Genomic DNA, 24,297 nt, shown 5'->3' with positions numbered 1-24,297 from the left:
GGACAACTGCATTGCTGCTGAAGACGTTTCTACATGCTGCACAAGTTATCTGACAAACCGTATTGTCTAAGTGTTCTAAAAGTTCATGAAAAGGCTCAAAGTTCAGCATCATTCCAACATTCCCAGAAGTTGAGATTGGACTGAAGCGGTTGTTAAACTTACCCGGTCAGCGACTGAAAGGCTAAGTGTTCCCAGGAGGGCTCATAGTAGCAGCTCGAGGTTCTTGTCTTCTTCACTGCAAACCCGTCTGTCTCTGTCCTCTCTTTCACTCGCTCTAACTTTCTCTCGCTCTGTTTCTCGTCTTTGGAGCCCAGCTGGGCCAACCACCACCAAAGCCCGCTGGAGTGGGACTGCTCAGAGTCTGAACGTGACTGGCCTTAAAGGGTTTTCTTGGGGAGAAAAAGCCCACATCCCACTGTCAGTCAAGCAGCGGAGCACAGTTTCAGCTGGGACGCCTTCCAAACAGACATGAAACTATTCTATTTCGGTCTGCCATTTAAGCGGCGGTGCTGCTCAGAGGAGGGGGAGAAAGATTCTGTGGTGGGGCATGTAATTGCAGAGTGACCAGTTATGGCGAGATGTAATTGCAGACCTCATCAGATGGAGAGAAACTGCCAACAAGACAAGGTAAAGGACTTTTAAATAAGACTGAAAAAAAGCAACCCAGACCACATAAATAAATGAGGAGCTGGGTTCCAGATGTGGCAGCAAAGGGAGGGAGGGGAGATGAAGAACGAAGAGCGGGAGGGACAGAAATGAGGGGGAGCTGAAGGAACTGCAATGGCAGCAGAGTGAAATCCCATTTCTGACACGATGAAAAGGTGTTTACCTTCCCAGCAACAGTCGCACAAGACGGAAAGGGGAATTGGGGAAGGTGAGAGGATGTCGGGCCGGCCTGATGTTGTTTCTGGACCTTTACCACGAGAGCTCCGGGGTGTCTGGTTTCACGTCGGCCTTGGAAATTACTACCTTATGGAAAAATTGGGAGCTTTAAAAATGAGAAAGGAAAATGGAAATATAAACGGCCGTCGGCTGGTTCCCATTATGAACGAGACTCAGCTGGTCTGTGTTGCTGCAGTTAATATCGCTTTGTATTCTTGAGTGAATAATTATCACGTGATTATGTGAAGGGGGCGGCTCCGCACACTCTCCCAAGTGCACATGAGGGCATGTTACACTATGTAGAGTCAATACATATTAGCTTTAGCTTAAAACTGAATGTAAACAGCTAATTTCCTCCCTAATTTGACCTCATTTCCTTGCAAATGCAGCAGGGTAGTGCATTGAAGCACATTTAGAGGCACATTGCTCTGTGTAAAGGAAATTCTCAACGAGACCCCAGTCTTCACGAAACTAGTTCTACATTTTGGTAAAATAAACATGTTCACTTTGCTGCCAAGGCTTAGGTGAGAAGATTGATGCCACTGTTAAGTTTGTACGCTAAATAGGAAGCTAGAGCCAGAAGGTCGTTAGCTTAGCTTAGCATAAAAACTGGAAGCAGGGAGAAACGACAAGCCTGGCTTTGACAAAAGTTAAACAAAATTGGCCACCATGTCCTCCAGCTCTGAAACAATTAGTATATCTTACTAATCCATCGGTGCTTTACTCAATATATTTAGATAAGGACCGTCATTTTAACATAGAAATATCACTGTTTGTTCTACATTCCTCTATTCAGCTGCCATTAATGAACACCATTTCCCATAAGCCCGAGACAATCGCGGGTTAAATGTCAAGGTTGGAGAGTAAGCGAGTGGAGAGGCTGTAGAAAGGACTCAGGTTATAACACACACAGAGGGAGAGTGACTTTATTTATTTACATTGCAAACAGTGAATACTCCATCCTGTACATAGTACCTTTAAAGAAACACTCACTGAGAGATTGCATTGATTTAAAGAAGCTCGTGGGGTGCTGGCCAGTCTGGATATGACATCATGACTCAAGCTCTCTATTTCCCAAAATGTGAAAGTCATCCTTTAAAACATAAAAAAGAAGCACTTACCAAAGCCTCAGGTTGTGGTGTAGGTTTCTGGGAACTGGACGAGCGACACGTCTTCTATGTGGAGATGCTTGTTTCTTGGTTTCTCTTATACGAACCATCTCATTTTCAACTGGAAGGGCCCCATTCAAAGCAGCTGTGTGCCATTAGGACTGCTATTCTCATTGGCATAGTGGGATTGTTAGATTATTGCTGAGAAAGAGGCTTAAAACCAAACCGACCCACAAATCAGTCCTCAACCTCCCGTTCCCCTCAATTATCAGAAGTGAGGGAGGGGGTTTTATTTTTTCCCTCCTCAGTCATGCAGGAAAAGTTTCCATGTGGATTCTAGCAAGACTCCAGACAGACGGACAGACAGTAAGACAGAGAGAGATGAGTGGAAAGACTGTAAAACAACTGGCAGATGAAGGTTTTAAAGCTCCCGCTCACATCTTTTTCATACATTTCTTCTCATCTGTGAATCAATAAGTCATCCAGTTGAACACTTGGCTTTATAGCCAATCATTTGATGATGGTGTTGATGGTGCAATTCATCTGAACAAAGTGAGATGTTTTACAAAAACCTTGGTTCTTTGAGCACACTGTGACAAAATGCCATTCATTTGCTCCGGTGCCCACTCGGCATTCATCCGTGCAACCCAAATAGGATCGACTGCATCCTGTTTTTCAATTTCACCCTGATTGAATGAGCTCATTATGCCCTCAATTTCCAAACTCACATCCCGTGTTTGTCATCCAAAAACAACTACCTTTATTTACCCTTGCTGGAAGCACTGCACCTTAAATACAGACGGGTAATGTTATTGTTGGCGACGACCTAAAACTGTAATTATGCCTTTCTATTGTAAATATTATAAAAATGCATCTGAACTACAGTAACCTTTGAGTATAGGTTACACGAAGACCACAAACAAAAGAAAAAGAAAAGAAAGGTCATTAGTCAAAAATAATATCAACATTGTTTGTGCAATTAACATGATTTATGTGAAATTCATTTTCTAAATACCCCAAGATTCATGTTCATGTTATTTTTCACTAATGATCTTATTTTTCATTGTTTTTTGGGGGTTTTCTTGTAACCTTCACTCAAAGTTTCCTGAAGAAATACATTTCACTCGGTAAGTAATCCACTGAAGAGCTGCCCAGTTCAACCAGTGGGATGGCTGGTTTGAGCAGATGATATTAAAAGTGAATCAGTCCCTTGAAGGGACCTCAGTGCTACTTTTAAAAGAAAAGAGAGAAAAATGACATTTTCCATACATGGATTTCTGCAGTTCGAGCTGAAAACTGTTACGTTTTTTGTTCCGAGAAGGTATTATGTGTTTCAGCAGCATCATAAAAGTTTTTGGTTTAGTTTATTTGTCAAAATTTAAAATACGAAAAATACATTGTCAGTGATAACACGACTAAGTCCAGGACTAATTTCCATCCTGGTTCCCGTTGTTTCATCAGTTCATCCTCTCCACAGCTCAATGGAGTGGGAAACATGTGACCTCATCCAAACAAAACAATCCACTTACAGAAAAACACTGAAAGAACAATAAATAATATATGATATGCTTATTGTGTCCTTTTACAAAAAAAACCTGATTTCAGTGTATTTAAATGTCCTTATCTATCAGCCTCGTCTTCTTAAAGGCTTGTGGGTTCTGCACCTCCTTAATTACAGGAGGCAGTTTATTCCACAAAACAGAAACCTTATCCTTCATGGTTTTGAATCTCTAAAGGTTCAGCTAGCTCTGGTATTGTCATTATGGAGTTCTTAAAGTAAGTCTCAAGGTAACTATAGGGCCTCTGCCATTTTTAATTCAGTCAGATCTGGGGCGCTCTATCCTCAACTGGAAGCCAACGGAGCTGAAGATTTGTTTTTGTAAGTGTGGGACTTCTCATTCATCAACTCAGCCATCAAAACCACATGGCCTTGTTATGACACACTGGTTGACCACTTCTGTTTGAGATACACCGACATGATGAGAGTTGAACAGGTCATTGTCTCACACCTCATCGCTGGCCACAGCCCTAAAGAATGATGTCATTTAAACATGGAAACCTTATGGAATCACATGTCTTTGTCACTTTCACTTTTTTAGATGTTCTTCCTCCTTTTAGATTATCATGTGTGCAAATAAACAAAATGTAAATCTCTGCCTGCCTCAGAGCACCTGTTGATGCTGACCAAGAGTTCTCATTCATCACCGGTGGAAACTTGTTTCTTTATGTGTTTTGTAACTTTAGTCCAACCTGTGAGACTCTGCAGAGCTCCGCTGAAACTTCACTTGAGTTAATTATGTTGCCCTCTGTCGGAGTGCTGCTGTAAAATCAAGAGAACCCCAAAATGTTCAGTTCATAAATCTGTCAGCTGGTCGAAGTGCAGCTTGTGAATCTTGATTTCTCCGCACTGATGCCGGAAGGACAATCTCTCGCAGAATATGTTTTGCTTCGGATGATGTCTTATCTTAAGTGTCCGTCTGCACTGATTCTGATTATATATTGTGGTGTTGCATTTACCTCCACCAGAGCTAAAGAAGAACAAGTCTGACTGCAGGTTTGGCTGCCTTTTATTAAGCAATGACCCGTGCAGTTTATTGTATTGTATCATCGTGTTTCTCAATATATCCATGCCACTGTGGTGTCAGTCAGAAAATACTCCCAATAAAACTGATGTGTTTACACCTGCAGACTGCCGCTGCATACAAAGTGACCCAAACTGTGCAGAATATGAGTGTGGATTTGTTTTTTAGAATGTTTTGCCAAATTACAGGTGTGTGCTACAAAGTGTGTTTGTTACTGGGAAATATTGTCATATTTCTGACAAATAAATTGATATTTACTTGAGGTTCATAAATGCCATATCATTTATAATTTATGGTCATTGTTAATCAATATTCCAGCAATTGATGTACAAATATAAGCTGATGATCCTTCAACCTCTCTCTGCTCCTAAATGCTTGAAAACCTTTGAAGAACAACACAAGTACCCCAAACCCGAGTGTATCTAAAATACATTTTAATCTTGCTGAAATTTGATTTTCACAATATTGTTTACAATATTAATCTGTCTTCGTTCTCTTCCATCCTCGCTCGGCTCTTCATTATCGTCTCGAAACAGAACTGTACAATCATGTTCATGTAAATTGTTCTACATCAAGGCACAAGACAACAGCCGTTGTGGAGGGGGGGGGGGGGGGGGTTGGGTAGGCTGATCTTTAATGGCGTCCCTCTGGCACACAGAAAAGAAAAAAACAGGATACCCTGGGGAGGGGAAGTATGGAGGAGTATGGATCTCACATGGGGAGGGCGTCGCGTAGAGGAAATGTGCTCTAACGATGTGGAAGGTGGAGAAGAAATAAGGTGATAACAACTGCAGCTTTCATTTTATTTTACAATGATACTCATGTATAAAAAAGAGGAACCATTAGGGCGTTTGTTTTTTTCTTCAGGAGTTCATTTGTTCATGTACATAAACTAAAGTGCTTTTTTTTCTCTTTGTTCCTCTTATTTGCCAAAAGCAAAAGGTTTCACTAACAGGATGGAAATGTGGACGAGAAGTCCTTTTTTTCCCCATAAGAAGGTGAGGGAGTGGATAAAGGGCCAGTGCAGTGTTTATTTTCTGCTTGATTTTGTTTTTGTTGATTTTTGTTCTCAGGTTTTTTCTGGTGTTTTCTTGTCGGGTTTCAACCTCTGGAAGAAAGAAAGAAAGAGAGAAATTAAATGTAAATTTAAAGCTTTTCAAAGGACAAAACTGACTGCTGTTCATCAATAGTACATTTACAAATCATTCCATGATGAGTCCAAAATTATTTAAATCCATTTGTGATTGAATACATCAAGTCAATTTATGTGTTATTGCCTAAATTTGAATAATTCTGCTTTCATTTTTGTTATTAAAATACTTTTGTTGCAACTTGTTGTCACTTTTTGAATTAGCAGATTATGCTCTTCATGCAACAAAAGAATATTAAAGAAGAAAATGTAGCGATCAGAAGAAGTAGAAACTTTATTCACCATGTCCTTGAAGGTTTTGCAGTGCTCACATCTGGATGCTTCTCCTCCGCCTGCCGAAGGCCTGGGCGCCGACGTTGGTGGGGACGAAGTTTCTGTTGCCCATTCCCCCCGACCGGCTCAGGAAGTCCGCCAGGCGGTGAGTCACGCAGGTTGCCGTGTTGCAGGCTCGCTTCTGTGCTGTAACGCTGCTTCAGGAGAGCAAACGAGGGGTTAACGCCAAGATCTGGTGTGACATCCATCCATAGGATACTGACACACAGATACACACACAGTAGTTCTGCATACAGTTCATTTTTTTTAATCAACGTTAACTTCACAGCACAGAGAAAAAAAACAGGACGTACAGGTTAAAAATATGAAAGTTTTAATCGCATATTTTCTTAACTTCGACATTTTTCTTACCTTCGGACTCGACGAGAGCTTCAGAGATAAAAGGATGCTATAAAATCCTATTTGCGTCCATATTTGCAAACATGTTCATGAAGTACCCACTGACCAGCCCTAAGAATGAAAATGAGCTAAGGCTTCGTGGTAGAAAAATACGTTTATTGAACAAGAAACATGGTGTCGCATGAGTGGATCATTTATTAATGGTTTCGATTAAGTTATCTCTCCCAACTGTTAAGTTTCAGGCGCTTTGAAATGCCATCAAGTGACTCCACGCACAGTACACAGAGATGGATGTCTGAACTGGCTCCTGAATTACATAAACCAAGTCTGATTGTCTGAAAATGATTTGGGACAAGTCATTCTCTGCCAAAAAAAAAAAAAAAAAATGCAGGGAGGAGATAAGAACTAAAAAGTGTGGTTGCCGTTAAAGGTCATATTCTTCTCATGTCAATCAAGCAGGTAAAATCAACATGCACTTGCCAATCCGAAAAAACAATAAGGAAGAAACTGGGGACGAGGAGATGAAGAGGAGGAGGAAGAGATGCAGTAAAGGTAGAAGAGGAAGGGCTTAGATGCTGTCAAACGTCTCGCCGTAGCTTGCATAGCTGTCGCTCTCAGGCGCACTGCGCTTCTTGCCGGGCGTTCCGGCTCCCACGTTCGTGCGGGGGAACGTCTGCAACTTGTGCAGCTCCTGAGACAGTTTGCCCAGCACACAGGTGCTGAGGTTGGCGCATCGCTTGGTTAGGGGCCTGTCCATGCTGTCGAGGGAGGGGGGGGGGGGACACACAAGAACACATGCAGAGAGAAACAGGCTCATAGGCATGGCAACAAGAACATGCGGGCAATACTTTCTTCACCTCTTTCTTTTCCCTTCCAATAGTGCACACGTGCATTTCTTTCTCATGCCATAAAAAAGTACAAATAAAAGACATCCACCTCCCTATAGCATCATGCCCCCCCTTCCACACCATTCACGGAACCTGTCTTCCATCCCCTCATGCACCAAACCTCCATCCCCACCCCCACCCCGAGTCAATCCCCTCTTGTCACATCTTTTACACCCACAGAACAAACAGAAACCAGTCGCTTCCCACTGTCATGCAACTCCACTTAATTGACTTCATGCACACTTATCCGTTCCGTTAGGCATACACTGTTCACATGCCCGGCGGGCAGGATGGACAGAGTCGTCCGATCAAACAAAGTCAACTCAAACTCATCCATGCGGGAGCAGCGTCATGACAGAGAACAGGGATTTTCTTTTTATGTGTTTTTCCAAGAAATCATTTTTTTTTCTCTTTTGGTCAACTATGAAGTACATACCTCTACGCCTGATTGAACTCAAGTGGGGCGGTAAAAAGACGCATCTTCAGTGGTGGAAACCAGAATATATGACACACAAAGTCCAGAGCTGTCCATTTTACCTTTACATTCCACTGTTTAACTCTCCATCCTGTCAAATCGTTTTTTCAAAGGATTAAATTACAGATGAGTCACGTGTTTGTCGTCTGCGTACCTGTTTCCCTCAGTCGCCTGCTGCTCCAGCTCCTCCGCCGTCATCTGCACAAACTCCTTGACGATGGCGTTGAGTAACCTTCGCGCCTCGTAGTCCGTGAGCGTGACTCGGTCCGATATGGACTCTAAAACCGGTCTGTGGCGAAAAAGGGGATGAGCGGGGTTGGGAGGGGGTGGAAAGGCATTGAGATCAGGCATTAAATCCATCGCTGGAATGATCACCTGCAGTTAAAAGGAGCGATTGGGGGGTGGGGTGTTAGGGCGGGGCAGGGTGGTGGTGGAGTGGCTGGATGGAAGGGTCAGGGGGTTGGCTGGGACATCACCAACTCTGAGAGGGATGACGTCTGAGTTGGAGGGTCCCCGGCCAACGCGGGGAAAAAATCTGCGGAAAGTGCCCCATCTGAGAGAGGGGCTGATGTGCAACCGGCTTTAGATTTATTACTACATCGATGGCTTCATGGGAACAATGTGGGGAGTGGCTTGAGTGGAATTTCGTGTATATATATATAGATTTATATAGATTTATCTCAAACCTGGATCACACCTTTTTCCCTGTCTTGTTTCACTTTTTTGGTTCTTTTTTAATTCCATTATTCCCTTTTTATTAAACCTATTGCGATTGCATCCAATTGCAATTTCAAAAAAAGCAAACTTCATAAATGGATTAGGAAATTAAATGTATGTGATTTACATTCTTTTTTTCTTATAGAAGTATGTGGTTAAAGACATTTCTTACTTATTTTACACCTAATAACTCTCAACTGGAGACTATATTTAATCCTGCTCATGCAAAGTGCCAAAATGTACCATCATAACTGATGAAAAGGAACCAGAATAAGCATATTTAAAGTCAGTGTGCATGCACAATATTACTCTGCTGTACACTTGATCTTTGAATGTGTTTGCACCTCTTTGCATCAATCTATCCCAGTTCTTCATATTTTCCATCACTTCTGAAAATTTTGTGTCTTAAAATATACTAAAGACAAACTATAAACTATATTCGACATTATTTTTAAGATTTCGACCCTCCTCTCCTTCCCACTGGTTACTTGTGATTCAAAAGATTTGGAATCTTTCTACTTTTCCTTACATATTTGAAGGTGCTGCCAAAATGCATGTCAGCTGGGAGTTTGAAAAATGTTGAGTAAAAATTGTCTCACCTGGCAGGGGCGGCTTGTGAGCAGTACATCTGGCAAATGACCAGGGCGTAGGCAACGAGGAAAGCAGAGATCTTCAACATCACCATGGTCCCCTACACCGCAAGAAAGACAACCTCCATCAGCTCCTTGTGCACAACACTGCTGCCATTCACACTCACACCGCTAGAAATAAGTTCGCAGGTCACCTAAACATCTACAAAGCAACATACGTCTAGAAAACACACCCGCTGATCCTCTCGTGCTGTTGGGAAGAAGTTGCAACAAGAAAAAGGGCTTCCTGTCACTTCCCAGAGAGGTGAGCTCAGCTCTGCCCACATCTCAGCTTGCCACTGTGTTAGCCATGGTCTCCTGCTGCACATCCTCGCTTTTACTTCCAAACAACACCCTTTCAAAATCTGAAATCCCCCACCCCCCAGCCTACTCTTCTTCTGCAAAACGCACTGTTCCTCCAAAACATCCAGCCCAGAGTACAGGACAGGTAGTTCTCTCATGCTGTGCACTGCAGGTCCTGGAGTGTGTGTGCTGGTGTGTGTTAGTGTGTGTATGTGTGTGTGTGTTAGTGTGTTGTGGCGGGTGGGGGTTAACTAAGGGGGGTCCTGGTCTACGCAGGGCATGTAGCACTTGCTTGCGCTGGAAGAGGAGGGGTAAAATAGGAAGAGAGGGAGGGGGGACTCCAAGCTTGCCAACTCCCTATGGGATCAGTGCATTAGTGTAATGAGCTGCCAGCACTCTCTCTCTCTCTCAAACACACACACACACACACACACACACACTGAAACCTCGTTCCTCCTGTCCATCTCTTCTTTCCTATTCCTCATTCACTTGCTGTCTTGTCACTTTAGCCCCTTTCTTTCTGTCTTCCCTCCCATCTTCCTCCTGTTTTTCGGTCCCTGGCCTTCAAGTAGCGGACTGGACCCCTTTTAGAAAAATGTATGGCGGTGCTGCCGGTGACCCCTGTGGCCACACTCCAATCCCATTACCAACACTATCACGTCACCACAGTCCAACGCAGTGGCTCTGTGTCCATCTCCCCCCTCTCATCCGCACACACGCAAACAGCTCATCAGGTACATTCGTAGTCCCAACACATCGCCCAACATTAAAAGTCGACACTTACCTTCAGTGATAATCACCCAGCAAAAAAAATAAATAGATATATCACTATGTATCTCAATGCAAATCACAATAAGTTGACTTTCTCTCAACTTGCAGAACAACTCTTGATTCTGTTGCATGCAGCGCCAACGCAGCAGCCTATATATCCCACCACTTGGATTTGTGCATTGACTGTGTAGGTGTTTAATTATCCGTCGGCAGCCAATCGCGTCGCTCTGATGCCATGGCGAGCCAATGGGACGCCTCCTCTCAGTCCTGGCTCACTAATAAGGGATATGGCTTTGCGCTGACGTCATTCCTCAGTCAGTAAGTGCTCCATTCACAAAATCCTTCTGTCGTTTGGACCATTTGTTATCCCCAATTTGCATTGATGTCATTAATTAAATAGGATGTAAAGCAAGCTGGTGTCCATGGAGGAGCATCACCGGCAATACATATTTTAAGAACCTTCCAAAAATGTTACATTGCACGCTATATCTCAAATGCCAAATCGATACCCCCCCCCCCCCCCCCCCCCACCCCACACTAGCACCGGCACCACCCTCAGCACTTGCAGGCGGGGCCATCTGCTGGGGAGGGACGTACACTACATAGTGACGCACTCCCGGCCTCTTCATTCATAACGCTGTTTGGATAGCACCAACTCCAGCTCCACACCCACTGTGTGCTTCAGCTCAGTGTAGACACACAATCAGCTTATGTCATCTTGATTCACCACAACTAATAAACTCAACCACATGTGTCAGATCTGCTAAAGTATCGGCTAAACTACGAGGCACTGTGCCATTGTCTTCTTCTGTAACCTAAACTGTGTATTTGTTTTTAATCAGAGTGATTAACCTGAAGCACATTTGCTGTCTCTCAGCAGCTTCTGTATGTATGACAACCTCCCTCCCCTCCTACAGTGAAACATCAAACCCCATTCAGTTAATAAAGTGATACCACAGTCAGTCCAGTAATGATCACTGCCGCCCGGGCCTCCTCCCACACACTGAGTAAACGAGTTGTCCTCGGCAAAGACCAATCGATGACAGCCTCCGACAAGAGCCGTATCTCAAAAGCAATTACACATCTGTTTGTCGTGCAGCATCGTCTCAATTCCCTTCCTTTTCATTAGTGTGCAGGACAGCGTGTGTGTGTGTGTGTGTATCTGTGTCTGCGTGTGCTTATGGTCTCTGCACAGTGGACTGAAATGAATGGGAGTACAGTAGGTGTGTGCGTACGTGTGTGTTCTGGATTATATGTCAGAGTGGAAGAAGGGGAGGGGTTGCCTCTCCTCGTCTGCGTCATAGAGGAACCCCATTAGACAGGATGAGCCTTTTAGTGCTATTGAGCCACAAGGCTCACCCATGTCAGACACTAAATCACTGCTGAACAGACAGCTGCTGGGTCTCGAGCCACATCTACGAACCCACACAGCTACTTTCTACCTGCACGTCCATCGTGCTGACTAACTTATTTCACAGTGCTGGACAAATTGAAGCACTGTACCAGTAGACCACTTACTTGTTTAAAAATGAAAACTTTATTTCAAACGCTCATGTCTTTTGACCTTTTATCCAAACTACAAGCCCTGTTTCATGCCCTGCTCCAATGAGTCACGGCAGACTATGAAGTCTTGAATGTCAATACTCTAATTTCACTATGTCGGTGTATTCTGTTCAAACAATAAATTGCTCGTCTGTCCGTCCAGGGAGAGGGATCCATGCTCTGTTGATCTTCCTGAGTTTCTTCAAATTGTTCCATGGTTTTCCTTATCCAAATTGAGGGTTGCTTGATTTTTTTACTTGGCGCATCCGCAAGGGTAGCGAGTGTCCACGCAGTCAGCGTGACGTCCTACCACCAGAAACACCCCCTTGGCATGGATCCTGTGCGCCAAATTATGAAGGCTGCCATAGCGAAGGCATGACCCGCCTAGCTCGGCCCCTGATTGTCTGGTACTAGTTGCCTTCGTTGCCAGCATGAATGCCAGTGGTCAAAGCCATAAGGAAGCCACTGACAGGAAGTTGGAAGTTCTTCATATCAAGCACAAGACAAGGATAGGCTATTGGAATGTGCGTACAATGTATGAGTCAGGGAAACATCACCCAAAAGCAACACCCATGCTGCAAATATGAACAGACGGTGAAACAATTCTCTTAATTGTGTCAAACAGAATCTTGGGATTTCTCTTTGAAGAAGAGATTAGGTTGGCAAAATAAGCAGTTCTAGCTTCCTTCACTCCAGTATTTAAAGAAACTCTGAGGTCTTTGAGATATAAACGATGCACTTCTAGCCCAGTAGCTTTCCAGAGCCGCTCTGTCCTGCGACACTTCTGTCTCAGGCTGCACACAGCGTCTGTCATCCACGGAGTAGTGTTATAGGCTGCCCTGGTCCTTTCCTTAAGAGGTGCCACTTTATCCAGCAAAGTGGTGCAATGCTCATTAAATGACTGTATCAAGTGTTCAACATCATCGAGATTTGTGTTAATATCACAGCAGAAGTGCATAGAGAAATGATCAGCTGTACTCTGAGTAATAATGCGAGAGTGGAATGTTTGTTTCAGACACAAGGGGTCAGTATTGACAGAAAGATCAAAGAAAATACATTTATGGTCACTGATCAATAGGTCCTCACAACGGGTATTATCAATATCAAGACCCAGAGAAAACACAAGGTCCAAGGTGTGACCACCCCTGTGAGTGGCGCCAGAAACATGTTGCGTGAAATTAAAAGATTCAGTAATATTGAGAAACTCATTAGTAATACAGTCTGTGGTATCATTGATATGCAGATTAAAATCACCAACCAGAAGCACTTTGTCTAGCTTGATAATAGAGGTCAGAAAGTCTGTGAACTCTGATAAAAACTGACCTGCAGGACCTGGAGGTCGGTAAATTAAAAAACAGTAAAACGGCTTTAGCCGGCCCACTTTAGTCAGCTGTAGTTCAAAAGTAGCATAGGATGCTGTGCTCCCCAAGTGGCAGGAAAACTGATTCTTCCAGACCACGGCGAGGCCTCCACCGCGGCCTGTCAGACGCGGTGTCCCAACATAAGAACAGTCCACAGGGCAGAGTTTGTTGAAATGGATGCATTCCATATTCCGTTGCCAGGTCTCGGTCAGAAATAAAAAAGCCAAATTATGACTTGTGAACAAGTCATTTAAAATGTGAGCCTTGTTTGTTACAGAGCGTGCATTAATCAGACACATTTTGATGGGGGAAGACACTGTGTCGTCATCAGCACAGGAAGCTTTGGGGGTATGTGCAATAGGACGGATCACTCGTGCAGCACCTCGAAACCGACCATAACTAGTGCGTGAGCGCGAGTCTGTGATTCTCACGGGAATGTTCATGGGTCGTGGAGTGGAAGTTATGGTAGAGGCTGGGGAGAGAGTAGTAGGAGACCCTCCATGCCGCCAGGGGGAGCTAGTGTTGCTTGTAGGGGATGAATGCGGCTGATGAATGATCGTAGAGGAAGAGTGACAGCGGACAGGGGATCCAGGTGTAAACAGTCAATCATGTGAATGGGAGTGAACAGCATGTGACACTTTTTATTGACATTTTTATTTCTGCCGTCTTGGCCAAGATATTTTGTGTCTCGACGGTAAAATAGATGGTTAACTAAAAATATGTGGAAAAGATGTCGATCTGTTTCCAAAAGTCAAATACGACGTGTAAAATATCCAACTGTCAATAGCCTGAAGATGTTAAATTTACCATTTAGATCGACTGATCTATTAACCGTTCAACCTCTAGCTCTACCATATGTCTACAATTAGACAACTGACATTAAGTGAAGGACAATAACAGGTGAACGGCGAGGTCCCATCTCTCAAGCTGTAAATATAAGCAGTATTATACTGTTATGTAGTTTATGTGCAATAAGCATGAATCATGTTGGGACGACGGTGAAATCCCCATTGGGAAGGCCATGAGTGTTGATGGGGTCAAAGCAGGGAGATCTGATCTACGAATGGCACTGCTCACCATTGGGCACCTCCCAGTCAGTTAAGGCCCATCCAGATAAATCACTTCCTGAAGAGAAAGGAAGGCGAAACAGCACTTAAGTCATTATCCAACTGCTGCCTCCTGTAATGGCTCTCCATCTACAAATCTAATCAGTGGCTCGCCACCTGATTAAATGCAAGTTCAAGTGGTGGAGTCACTTTGCGGTTTTACATCAGGGAGAAGGGGGGGGGGGGCTGTGTTTAACCACCTGGGATGGGGTAGCAGGTTGGAGTGGAGCATGTGTGGCTTCCAGCAGGTGGTACACGTTGTACTATTCGTTTTAAACCGACAGGACGAGTGGCTGAGTAGAAGGTCACGCTAACATTTGGGGACAGGTCATCAGTTGAGGAAGCATGTAAAATGTCAAGGAGCACGCATTTTTCGTCGCTCATGCCCAGGCATTAGGGAGATTACATTCAATCGTTGAAACCTCCCCAAAGCATCAATCGGGAGGCTTCGACTTTGCAGCGTGGGAGGCCTGTCGGCCCCCAGGATCTGACATCACTGCCTGAATGGCTAGGCTCGCTCGTATCTACTCCACATTCATTCGAGAAGTGGGAGCAAACAAGAAAAAAAGAGACCTCTCAGCAATCCATAGCCAGACACTTACCGATGCTGTGGACTGACAGAGCAACACTAAAGAGAGTTTGTGTTTCCGAAAAGTGCCCGCCGGGAGTCCTATTTATCATGATTACACCAGAATGAATGAAGTGACCTGATGGCTGACGAGCAGAAATATGCTGCAAGTGGATTTGAGTTGTGCAGTGATTATGCTGGCCAGCTTGGCTATATATATAAAGCCTGATTGGAATCATTAATCATTTATTTAATCCACTCACATTTCCTAATAAAAGGTGAGACCTCTTGCAGTCCTGATGCATAAACAACTTCAGTCATTACAAACACTGAAGCCAATACATCAACAATCCAGCCAAACGGTGATTATCCATTCATAGCTTATAATAACTCGGCACAACAGGTCAGTCAAACTTTGGATTTCTCCACATGCTGAAGTGGTGTGCATTGGATAGATATTTTGGAGAGTGTTTGGAGAGTGTTGTCTTTTTTTTGTCTAAATCCAAGAGCAAACATGTTAGGAGTAACAATTAACGGATGTAGCTGTAAAGTGCATATTTAAAATGACTCAGTTGAAAACAGTTATAGAGATTTGTTTTTCAACAAAATCATAAAGCCGGCGTTAGCTTGATGAGCTAGGCCACTAGAAATGAGAAGACTCATTTTGTTTACCTTTCTCTGACGTCAAGATTTTGAAGTGGTAAAATCTGCCACCGTCATCATTTTAACTGCATATCTGCCGTGAGATGACCTGAACGCTTCACAGCTGTAGCATGCGCAGTGGGCTGAGCTAATGGTCCAGTACGAGAGACCAGTGTGGAGTTCAGCTGATAATGAAACACAATTATCAAACCCTTAACAGAAACGGCTGGTAAACTAATATTTCATCGACGGGACTATTCCCCTGTGCACAAACCGGATCACAGACACAACAAACATAGTTCGACTGCCCTTTTTGAGATACATATACTGCTTGAGGTTTTGTGTATTGGAACCATTATGTTTGCTTGAATAACTCTGGTGTACCTTGAGAAACCACGGAGTGACTCAGGCTGGTGCCCTGACAAAAAGCTGAAGTATCTTAAGGAAACTTGGCTCTCGTCTTTGGAGATATTTCAGATTCAATCACACTTGATCAACTTGGACCGCGTCCCGTGGTATTTATAGAAACTTAAACGTCATGCGGTTATAAAGCCTGGCGGAGACCCAAGAATCTGCCATTATTTCTGCCTCTGCAGCAAAGTTGGACATTTATGGCTCTCAGCCTGGCTCAAAGATGCTCAAGTTACAATGAAACAGAGAAGGAACATCTTCATTAATAGGCAAGACATGTATTTGAAGATGTGTTATTGTTTTACCCAAAGCTAGATCTACTGTATTTGGACGGTGGCTTTCAGCAAAGGTTTAAATAACCATCTCTTTTTGTGTTTCTTCTTTTCCATTCGTGCAATATTTTTTTCACAATCTGTTGCTTGATATTTTCCTAGACAGAACAAATAAAGAACATTATGACATTTGGTCAGAGTGATAAAACCAAGTTGCAAGCAGCAAGCAAAACAGAAACAATGTACAAAACTGAGACAGGACAAAGACAAGACAATTACAACGAACATGGAAATAGTTGTTGGCCGTCGCATCACATTTAATAATGTTGCTAAAATGCCTGGTCAAGTCCGGCTCAAGTATATACTCGCTATTATGCCCTTCTTGTAAAATGTTCTCAGGGAGCCCTTCGTTATGCACCTAAGTCCATGTTTTGCACAAATAGATGGTTTGTGTATTTTATCTGTAAAAATAGCTTGGTTGCTTATTGTTTCAGGGGAGGATAATGAGTACACATCATCCTTTGAAGAGCTTGCTCTTCTTATGAGAGGAAAATATCTCACATTGCGGCCCATCAAATTCCCGACCCATGAACCTCTTGTTTCCCTTGTAATCTCACCGTCGTTGACGTAATTGAGTCTTCACGGTTCAGCCGGCATGGCAATGAAATTAATATGGTGTGTTCGGCCATTTTATTAATTTCTTCTTCTCCACCAGAAACGGGACAGTTTCTCCAATTAGTCAAATGCAGTTAAAAGCACCCTTCAGTCGTAAAAGCCATTATTGTGACAGGATGATCCTGAAGCACAAGAGGCCATTAAGGGGGTTTAATGAGTAGATTAGCCGGAGCAGCCAGGTGTCTCCAGAACAACACTTGATCATACGCCCACCTAGACCTCAATGATGCCACCGAAAGTGTCTCCCACCCATTAGGTGACAAATCACAGAAGACTTGTCGTGTCGTAGCTCTTAACTTCACCAGTGGACAGCTTTATTGAGAGAAAAAAAGTACATGTTCCTCACTTCTTGCAGGTAAAGAGAGTTTTTCTGGCTGTGTAAAAAACATTGTTTTCTTTACAAAAAAAACTGATTCTCTGAGAAGATATTCCCTCACGACATCCAGATATATCTAGACTTTAGTATGTCATTGGATTTCCAAAGCAGCCAAGAGTCAAACAGCATGAACATCAAATTGAGCTAACCTTTTGCGATGAACCCAAATTCCTGTTTGCTGGACTTCTTCATCTGAGTGTTGATTGGCAGGCCTCCCTGTCCTCATTTGCTGTCATGCTTGTTCAATACTGACATCAGGATAAAACCCAAAGTCGAAGCTGATGACATGATCACAGAGCAGTGGCTCTCAGTAATCCGTTACTGACGATGTTTTTATATCAGCATGTAAACAAGTAAGGCACACCTTTACTAAACCATAAACTTTCATTTAAATCTGACATTCAAGCGCACAAAAGTCACATCACATGAAATGTAAAGCATGGGGATGTTTCAGTTTTGACGCTAGTTAGTCAAATTAGTTAAAGCCTTTTGTTGTCTGGCTTTCCTCAGTTGTCTGCATGTTATACATTGACATACTAATATGAAGGAACTTCAACTAGCATTTAACTGACCCGAACCGAGCACCAAGGAACAGAAATACATTGGTGACGTCGAGCTCGTTGAGCTGAACTCCACACGAGCCAGAAATCACACCGATGCGTCACACAGCAGACTGGCTTTTGTGTCAAACGTTCATCTGCTGTGAAATACCTCATCGCCGAGAAAACTGTGATCAGGAGCGACAATGAAATGGAACGGGTGAGTCACGACGGACCGTAAACCTCTCCCAACTTCCTCCAGCTCTCGCAATCATCAAATCGTGTGTTGTCACCGATTTGACAATCGTGAGGTTTGAGTTGTCACTTGTTTTCTTCCTGGGTTTTTGTTGTTGCCGTCATCCAATAATAACCTGTGGATATTAAACAGTGCTGCGCTGTCTGACAGAAGACAATGCCCTCATCTCTAAAGCGACCACTCACATTAGTTTTATTCCAGAACTGCAGCGCTAGATGAGCAAATGCAATTAATGCACAATGTTTGCCGGAGAGCCAAAGTAATGATTGGATGTCTCCGTTGCGTACACTTGGCATCATCAGATGTTTCCGCATTGACACTGAGGAGGGATGACAAATGAACAAATGGTTCTGCTGCTTTTAGGTTTCAAATGAATTGAGGCTGCGTTGTCGTCAAAAATCAAACATCTTTTCTTTTATATTCACATTCAGCTGTCCAGAATGACGAGCAGAGACATTCTCCGTCTACTTATATTAAGATTATATGAAGTTATTTTGTCATGTAACTGCAGCTTGGATTAATTCTGTTGTTTTTTTTTTGCTTCACTTAAATCAAGAACTGAAACCCAAAATGTGCATCAAGCTGATTAAGAAATGACTGATGTATTCTAGCAACAGATCCATTTTCATTACACCAGAAAACTAAAGTGTCAGATGGATGAAAACTGCAGAGACGACTCGTTATTTAAGGAGTTTATTCTCTGTGTGATGAACATTTAGGATCGGACTAAGCTTGTCAGGCTCGGCTTCACATCAAAGTCATTGTACAGGTTCATATTACTTTATTTGGACCAAAAGGTAGAGTTGGTTGAACGAAGCAACGTTTTTCAATTTTTACAAAAAAACACATAAAAGTCCTCAAGGCTCTAATAAAACCTAAAACCACCAAAATAGAATAAATAAACGAGTCAGATGATATTAACACCGAGGTGTCAAAAGCCAAACAATACTATTTACAACCCTGTTTATATAGCATGGCAGCAACAAGCACCCAGATGTCCGGAGAGAACAATAATAACTACTATTAGAAGAAGAACATATTAGAGGATTAGAAGATTAGCCTTTTGGCTTTCTTTATGACGTGAGATTAAGATGCATGTTCAACTTTGCAGTGTATAAATAGCCAAATAGCTGCCAATTGACTTTTCTCCAGTCACAGGCTGCACACACACACTCCAGATCAATACATAAGCGTACTTGCTTCTATGGCATCAGTGCAACGTTGCTACGACTTGTTCATCTGACTGATGTCTGCAGGAACGGTTGGAGCTGAAGTCTACAAGTTTGAAAATGAGTGTGGCGTTAGAAAGAAGCGAAACAGACATCTGTAGCTCGCCCCTCATATCTGTTAGAGCGACTTGAGGCTACATTAGCCTCCACTAGCATAGCACGCACGAATCTCCGAACAAACTGCCGCCAGTTGAGTTGCATTGTGGGTAATAAAGGCATCTGGCAGGGGGAGGTGGAGTGATTTTTTCATGTCCTCTTATGTTTGTGTTGTGTTCATGTTTGTTTGTACCAACACACCAAAGTGTGTGAGTCTGAGTGGAGTCTCCAAGAGACACAATACTGAGTTACAAAAGGGATTTCCCTGCAGCTCATGCTGCACACAGTCCCCGGATGTTCTCTTTGGGTTTCACCAGAGCAAACTGTTAGATCCTGGGTACTTCTGGCCCGATACGGGGCTAATTACTGACTCAGCTCTCTATTAAAAGATTCTCGAGCTGGTGTTCTGGCGAGGGAACTCGCCTGGCTCCGCTAACTGCCGTTACTCCCGACGTCTACCCTGCTTCCTCCGGTCAGAGCGCGCTCGGCCGAGAGACCAGTCCTGGCCCCGGGCGCTCACACCAGTCGCGTCGGTTATGGCAGCTTCCCTCTTATGGATCCGCGCTCTTGGTAAATGCCAGGTTAGGTTTTAACGGCTAGGATTAATTCTTGCTAAAACCGTAAGGGGTTGTTAAGTGGATTCGGTCTCTAGGATAACCTTTCAGAACTCAGTTGTTAGACATACAATAGCTTTAACTTTTTACTGTCACGAGGAACTCATTACTACTTCGGCAAATTAATGCACTTGAGGATTTCACTTTAAATGCAGATTAGATATTTATTGCAGGTTATATTTAGTTAGTTTGCAGGGGTTACAGCTACAGCTCACATAAAATGTCACTACACATGATTAGTCAATTTAATTATCTTCTTCGATTATACTCATTAGTTTTAGTCGCCGAGACGGCTCGGTTGGAGCTGGATGTCCAATGGTGCGATGAAAAAGGTTCTTTTGGAGTTGTTAGGAGCGAAGGTCAGGCCTGACCCTCGATCCTCCCGCTCCGCAACGGAGCCCGTTCAGCAGACTTCCAAACTCAGTACAAAGTCTTTCTCAGGCAGCTGCGGCTTCTCCGTTTGTCCAGATGTTAAGAGGCGAGCGGTGGGGAGAGTTAGAACCTTCGTCTTTCAATCTCAATGTCCACGAACAGAGGTCTCTTTTCCGTGAACAGAGACGAAGTCCTCAATACATCAGCTGCAGGCTTCAGTATCTTCTTCCGATGCGCTTGGTACGGCATCCGCGATGAAATCCCAGCTTTGCTCTTTGCAAGCATGTCCTTATATTCCTCATATGGGCTGTGATCAGCCCCCACCTGTTTGGTCCATTACTCATCCCCCCTCCCTCTGGAAAGGGCGTTAAGCCGAACATTGCCGGTATGACTCAACTATTGCATCAGTTTCCAGAACTTTCTTTTGACTACACCCAACATCTGGTCTTGATTACAGCAATGTCATTCTTGCCCAATACATTTCATTTCAGCTCCAATCTCACACAGAACACACAGAAACATTCATTACATTTGTTTAAATCACTTCTATGCAGTTAAACATTTGTTACACAATTGATTAGAACATTTCGTTATATTATTCATTCATGTTATCTGTTTGATTATACTTCAACTTTGAATATATGCTTTGTGCTCATAGCCTGACTCTCTCTCCCTTGAATGTGTCGACATGTTACCGAGGCAGCGCTGAGAGGTCAACTCTTCTTGACACCCCCTTCTTGAGGTCTCAAGCTGCCGCATTGTGCCCCAAGTAATCCTCTAGGAACTCATCGTCGTCCTCGGCGGTGATGATGAGAACGTCGTCTTCCGGCTCGGATTCGTGTTGCCAGCTGTCGAGCACCACCAGGCCCTCCATACCTGGTGGCTGGAAATCCAGGAGGGCGTTGTCATCTTCCTCGTCATCTATGGCATCCTTCATCTGCTCGTCCAGGCTCAGCACCAGGGCCAACACATTCTGGTTCAGAATGCTGTCAGGGGAGAGGGAGGCCGGAGTAGGGACGGGGCTGGTTGATGCTTTGTCCTCATCCTCGCCTGGAACTATCAATCCTTCAGGGATTACCTCCACCAGCTCTCCGCAGTCCTCGTCGTATCCCCACATCCCCATTAGATTTGGTACTACTCCTGCGAGCATCGTCTGGCTACCCACGTCTCGGTGTTCCACACCCGTGATGCTTGCTGTGTCGTCATCTTCTTCTGGAGTTGGTACTGGATACTGCAGGGCGGGCAGGCGTGGTCCAATGACGACGAAGCGGCCATCGGTGAGGTGGGTGCTGGACACCCGGATGCCATCAGGATACGCCCATATTTTTGTGTATACTGGGCAGTATACACCATCAGCATAGAGCAGGACCTCCGGTGGGGTTCTCCCAGCGGAAGTCCACACTGGTTTTGCTTTAGCCTCTAATTCCATACAGTCGACTACATTCATCGCAGGCATATAAGGGGTACTTCCTTTGCAGAAGAGGCCGCTGGCTGCTCCTACCGGGAATTGCCCCAAGTAGCATTGGGTGCACCATAGGGCTTGGTTTACCTCCCACAGGTGCAACATTAGCTCCGGAGGAATCCCACAGCGGACACAGCAGACCTCCTCCTGAATGTTGTTGAACACAAAGACTTCATTAATCATTACATTTTTCAGCGCATTTTTACAAGCCAAGCTTTAGCAAGCAGGGGGTGGTCTTATTTTCATTCTTTTTTAAGGCCCCCTCTCATTATTGGAGCGCTTTGCAGAGCGCCGTTGAGCCAGAGAATGCAGCCATGGAGATGCCAACACCATTGGAGGAGGTGTCAGGCCTGGGCTTGTAGGCCTAACCCTTCTTGGAAACAAAGGCTCATACAGCATGAGCCAGGCTGCTATCCCGATTGATGATTCAGAACCCAACCAGTAGATGGCGACAGTTATGCCCCAACCTATGCCCCAGAGAGCAATGGCGCCGATCTTGTGGAGCCAACGCCCTCTTCCTCTTTCTTTCATAGCCATGGTCATGACCACGAGATACGTCAGGGCTGTAACCGCCAGAAAGGCCTCGACGATTGCCGAGACCATCTTCAGGGGGTTGTAGAAAACTGCAGCGACGTCGATTACCAGCCAGATGATCACCATTCCACCCTTTACTAGACCGCAGCGGGTAGAGTCGATGTGGATTCTCCCCAGGAGGTATGTAGCGAACCATGTCAGGGTAAGCCACAGTGATCCTCGATAGATGTTTTCAATCGCTGTTTTCAGACACCCTACAACCAGGGCCAGTATTCTTAGCGGCTGATTCATGGACCATTCGCCCATGCAACAGTAGAAGAACCATATGATCTCAAGGACCCAAAAGTCCAGGTCGGTTAAGCGAATAAACGGCCTGCATCTGCGTGCTGTGTCGGAGGAGTTCTGTAATGCTTCAGTTATACTCATTCCGAAGGTGGTCATGCCTGGAGTCACAATAGTTGTGGTGTTGGTCATACTCACTCCGAAGGTGGTCATGCCTGGGTGAGAAGTGGTGTTCATGCCGGGAGGTGCAAGGGTTGTGGTGTTGGTCATGTTGGTCATCTTGGCTTTTTAGGTTTATTCGCTCTTATTTCAGTATGAGGCTCTTGGTTCAGGTTCCGGGTCTGCAATGGCTATGGCGCTCCAGTTGTTCACCCTTTATAGGTGGGTGGACTCCTCCTTCCTTCGTGGGAGGAGTCCCTTCTTCACTTCTCCTTTTTCCTTCAACTTCCCCTTAAAGCACGAGGCAACAGTGGCTGCTACCCCGCCCTTAATGGCGGCACAGATTATCAGGCCCAAGATCACAATTCCAACTATCATCAACAAATAAGGCCAAAGCCAGGAGAACAAACTCCCCATCCATCCCTTTATGACCGAGAATCCTTCTCCAATCTTCCCTGCCACTTCTTCCACTACGATGGTTGCGGTCCCGGCTATGGAGGCGCCCGTTAGTTCGATCCAACTGCACTCGTGTTCTCGTCGGCCGCTCCCGCAACTCAGCCAGTGTTCTTCTGGCTCGTAGCATGTTCCGTTCCCGTAGAGGCGGTTAGCTCCTACCCATTCAAATCCTTTGTCCTCTTTACCCTCGCAGAGGCTTTTCCTGAAGGCGTGGCCCTCAGCTAGAAAGACTGTAGGGTCGGTTACTGGGGGAATGATTTGGCCGTTCACGTTCACTCTGTCTTTCATGCGATGGCCCAGGATTAAGTTGGTACAGCTGCTAGTCAGAGGCCCTGACCGTCTCCATTTCCCATCTCTAGCCTTCACCCAGGTTACTTCTTGCACGTGGGTTTCATATTCTGTTCCATAGTGGGTCTGGCAATGGTCTTCCCATCCTGGCACAGTCTCACAATGTCCCCCGGCCAGGCTGATGTTGCAGGTCGTGTTTCCTCGATTGCATTCCATCTTCCAGGGCCGCGGGCCTATATATGGTTCTGGTCGGCTCCAAACCCCAGGCCAGATGTCTCTTTCTTTCGAGTACACTGTGGCCAGGTACTGATACTTCACCCAGTAGTTGTTGGTTTGAGTTAGACATGGCACCACCCATTCTAACACTTCATCCTTCTGTAGGCCCCACCAGGTTGAACCGTCGTCCCGGGTGTGGGCCTCTTTCCATGCCTGCAGGGTTCCTTTGATCGTCTTGTTCGTCTTCAGGCCTGTGCAGTCATATAGCCACGTTCCCCAAGCCCGATACCACTCTTGCCAGAGTGTGCATCTCGGGGAGGCGCCGTCGGCTAGATACTCTGTTCCATTCAGAGCGATGAACATTTTGTTGGTCACACAAGTGTCAATCTTTTGGAAATCCCCTCTTGGGGCTGTCATTAAATCCTCGGGTTTCGGCAGCTTTTGTACATACATGTCGGTTGTCCGTGGTCCCAAAAGGCCGTAGCTGGCTCTGGAGTATCCCTCCTTGAAGGCTCCTTTGAAATGCTTTAGCTCGGTTATCCATATCCACGGCAGGGTGTTGTTGAGCCAAGCCTCGTGCCGGGCATTAGGTTCGGGTAGATAGATGAACTTATGAGCCTGATACTGTGGTTTGTTTACCGGAGTTATTACGAAGTAATTCTGA

The 24,297-nt window shown here is 44.7% G+C and overlaps 2 protein-coding genes across 7 annotated transcripts in view; both read right to left on the bottom strand.

Annotated features, from left to right (window-relative positions):
• The window catches only part of insc (INSC spindle orientation adaptor protein), a 45,640-nt gene extending 45,120 nt beyond the window's left edge, over positions 1–520 (bottom strand). For both annotated transcript variants that reach the window (XM_079278524.1, XM_079278525.1), the window contains exon 1: positions 163–520. The gene's annotated coding sequence lies outside the window, so the exon portion shown is untranslated. The remainder of the gene's footprint in view (positions 1–162) is intronic.
• Positions 521–5,221: 4,701 nt separating this feature from the next.
• LOC306775891 (calcitonin-1-like) lies at positions 5,222–10,313 on the bottom strand. 5 transcript variants are annotated; one of them, XM_079266445.1, is made up of 5 exons: positions 9,298–9,407; positions 9,074–9,165; positions 7,912–8,046; positions 6,006–6,193; positions 5,222–5,681 (listed from the first exon to the last, which is right to left on the bottom strand). In XM_079266445.1, exons 1-4 carry the CDS (start codon positions 9,388–9,390, stop codon positions 6,031–6,033), a joined length of 483 nt encoding a protein of 160 aa, XP_079122571.1. In that variant the 5' UTR covers positions 9,391–9,407; the 3' UTR covers positions 5,222–5,681; positions 6,006–6,030. The 5 variants fall into 5 exon arrangements, with proteins under 5 accessions (XP_079122571.1, XP_079122572.1, XP_079122573.1 ...); XM_079266446.1 differs by having other exon boundaries at positions 6,006–6,190; XM_079266447.1 differs by lacking the exons at positions 5,222–5,681; positions 6,006–6,193; positions 9,298–9,407 and adding exons at positions 6,575–7,153; positions 10,191–10,313.
• Positions 10,314–24,297: the final 13,984 nt, after the last annotated feature.

The sequence above is a fragment of the Melanostigma gelatinosum genome (assembly GCF_949748355.1).
Source record: "Melanostigma gelatinosum genome assembly, chromosome: 1".
Lineage (NCBI taxonomy): Eukaryota > Metazoa > Chordata > Actinopteri > Perciformes > Zoarcidae > Melanostigma > Melanostigma gelatinosum.
Note: the sequence above shows the minus strand (reverse complement) of the source record. Positions and strands in the feature narration are given on the sequence as shown.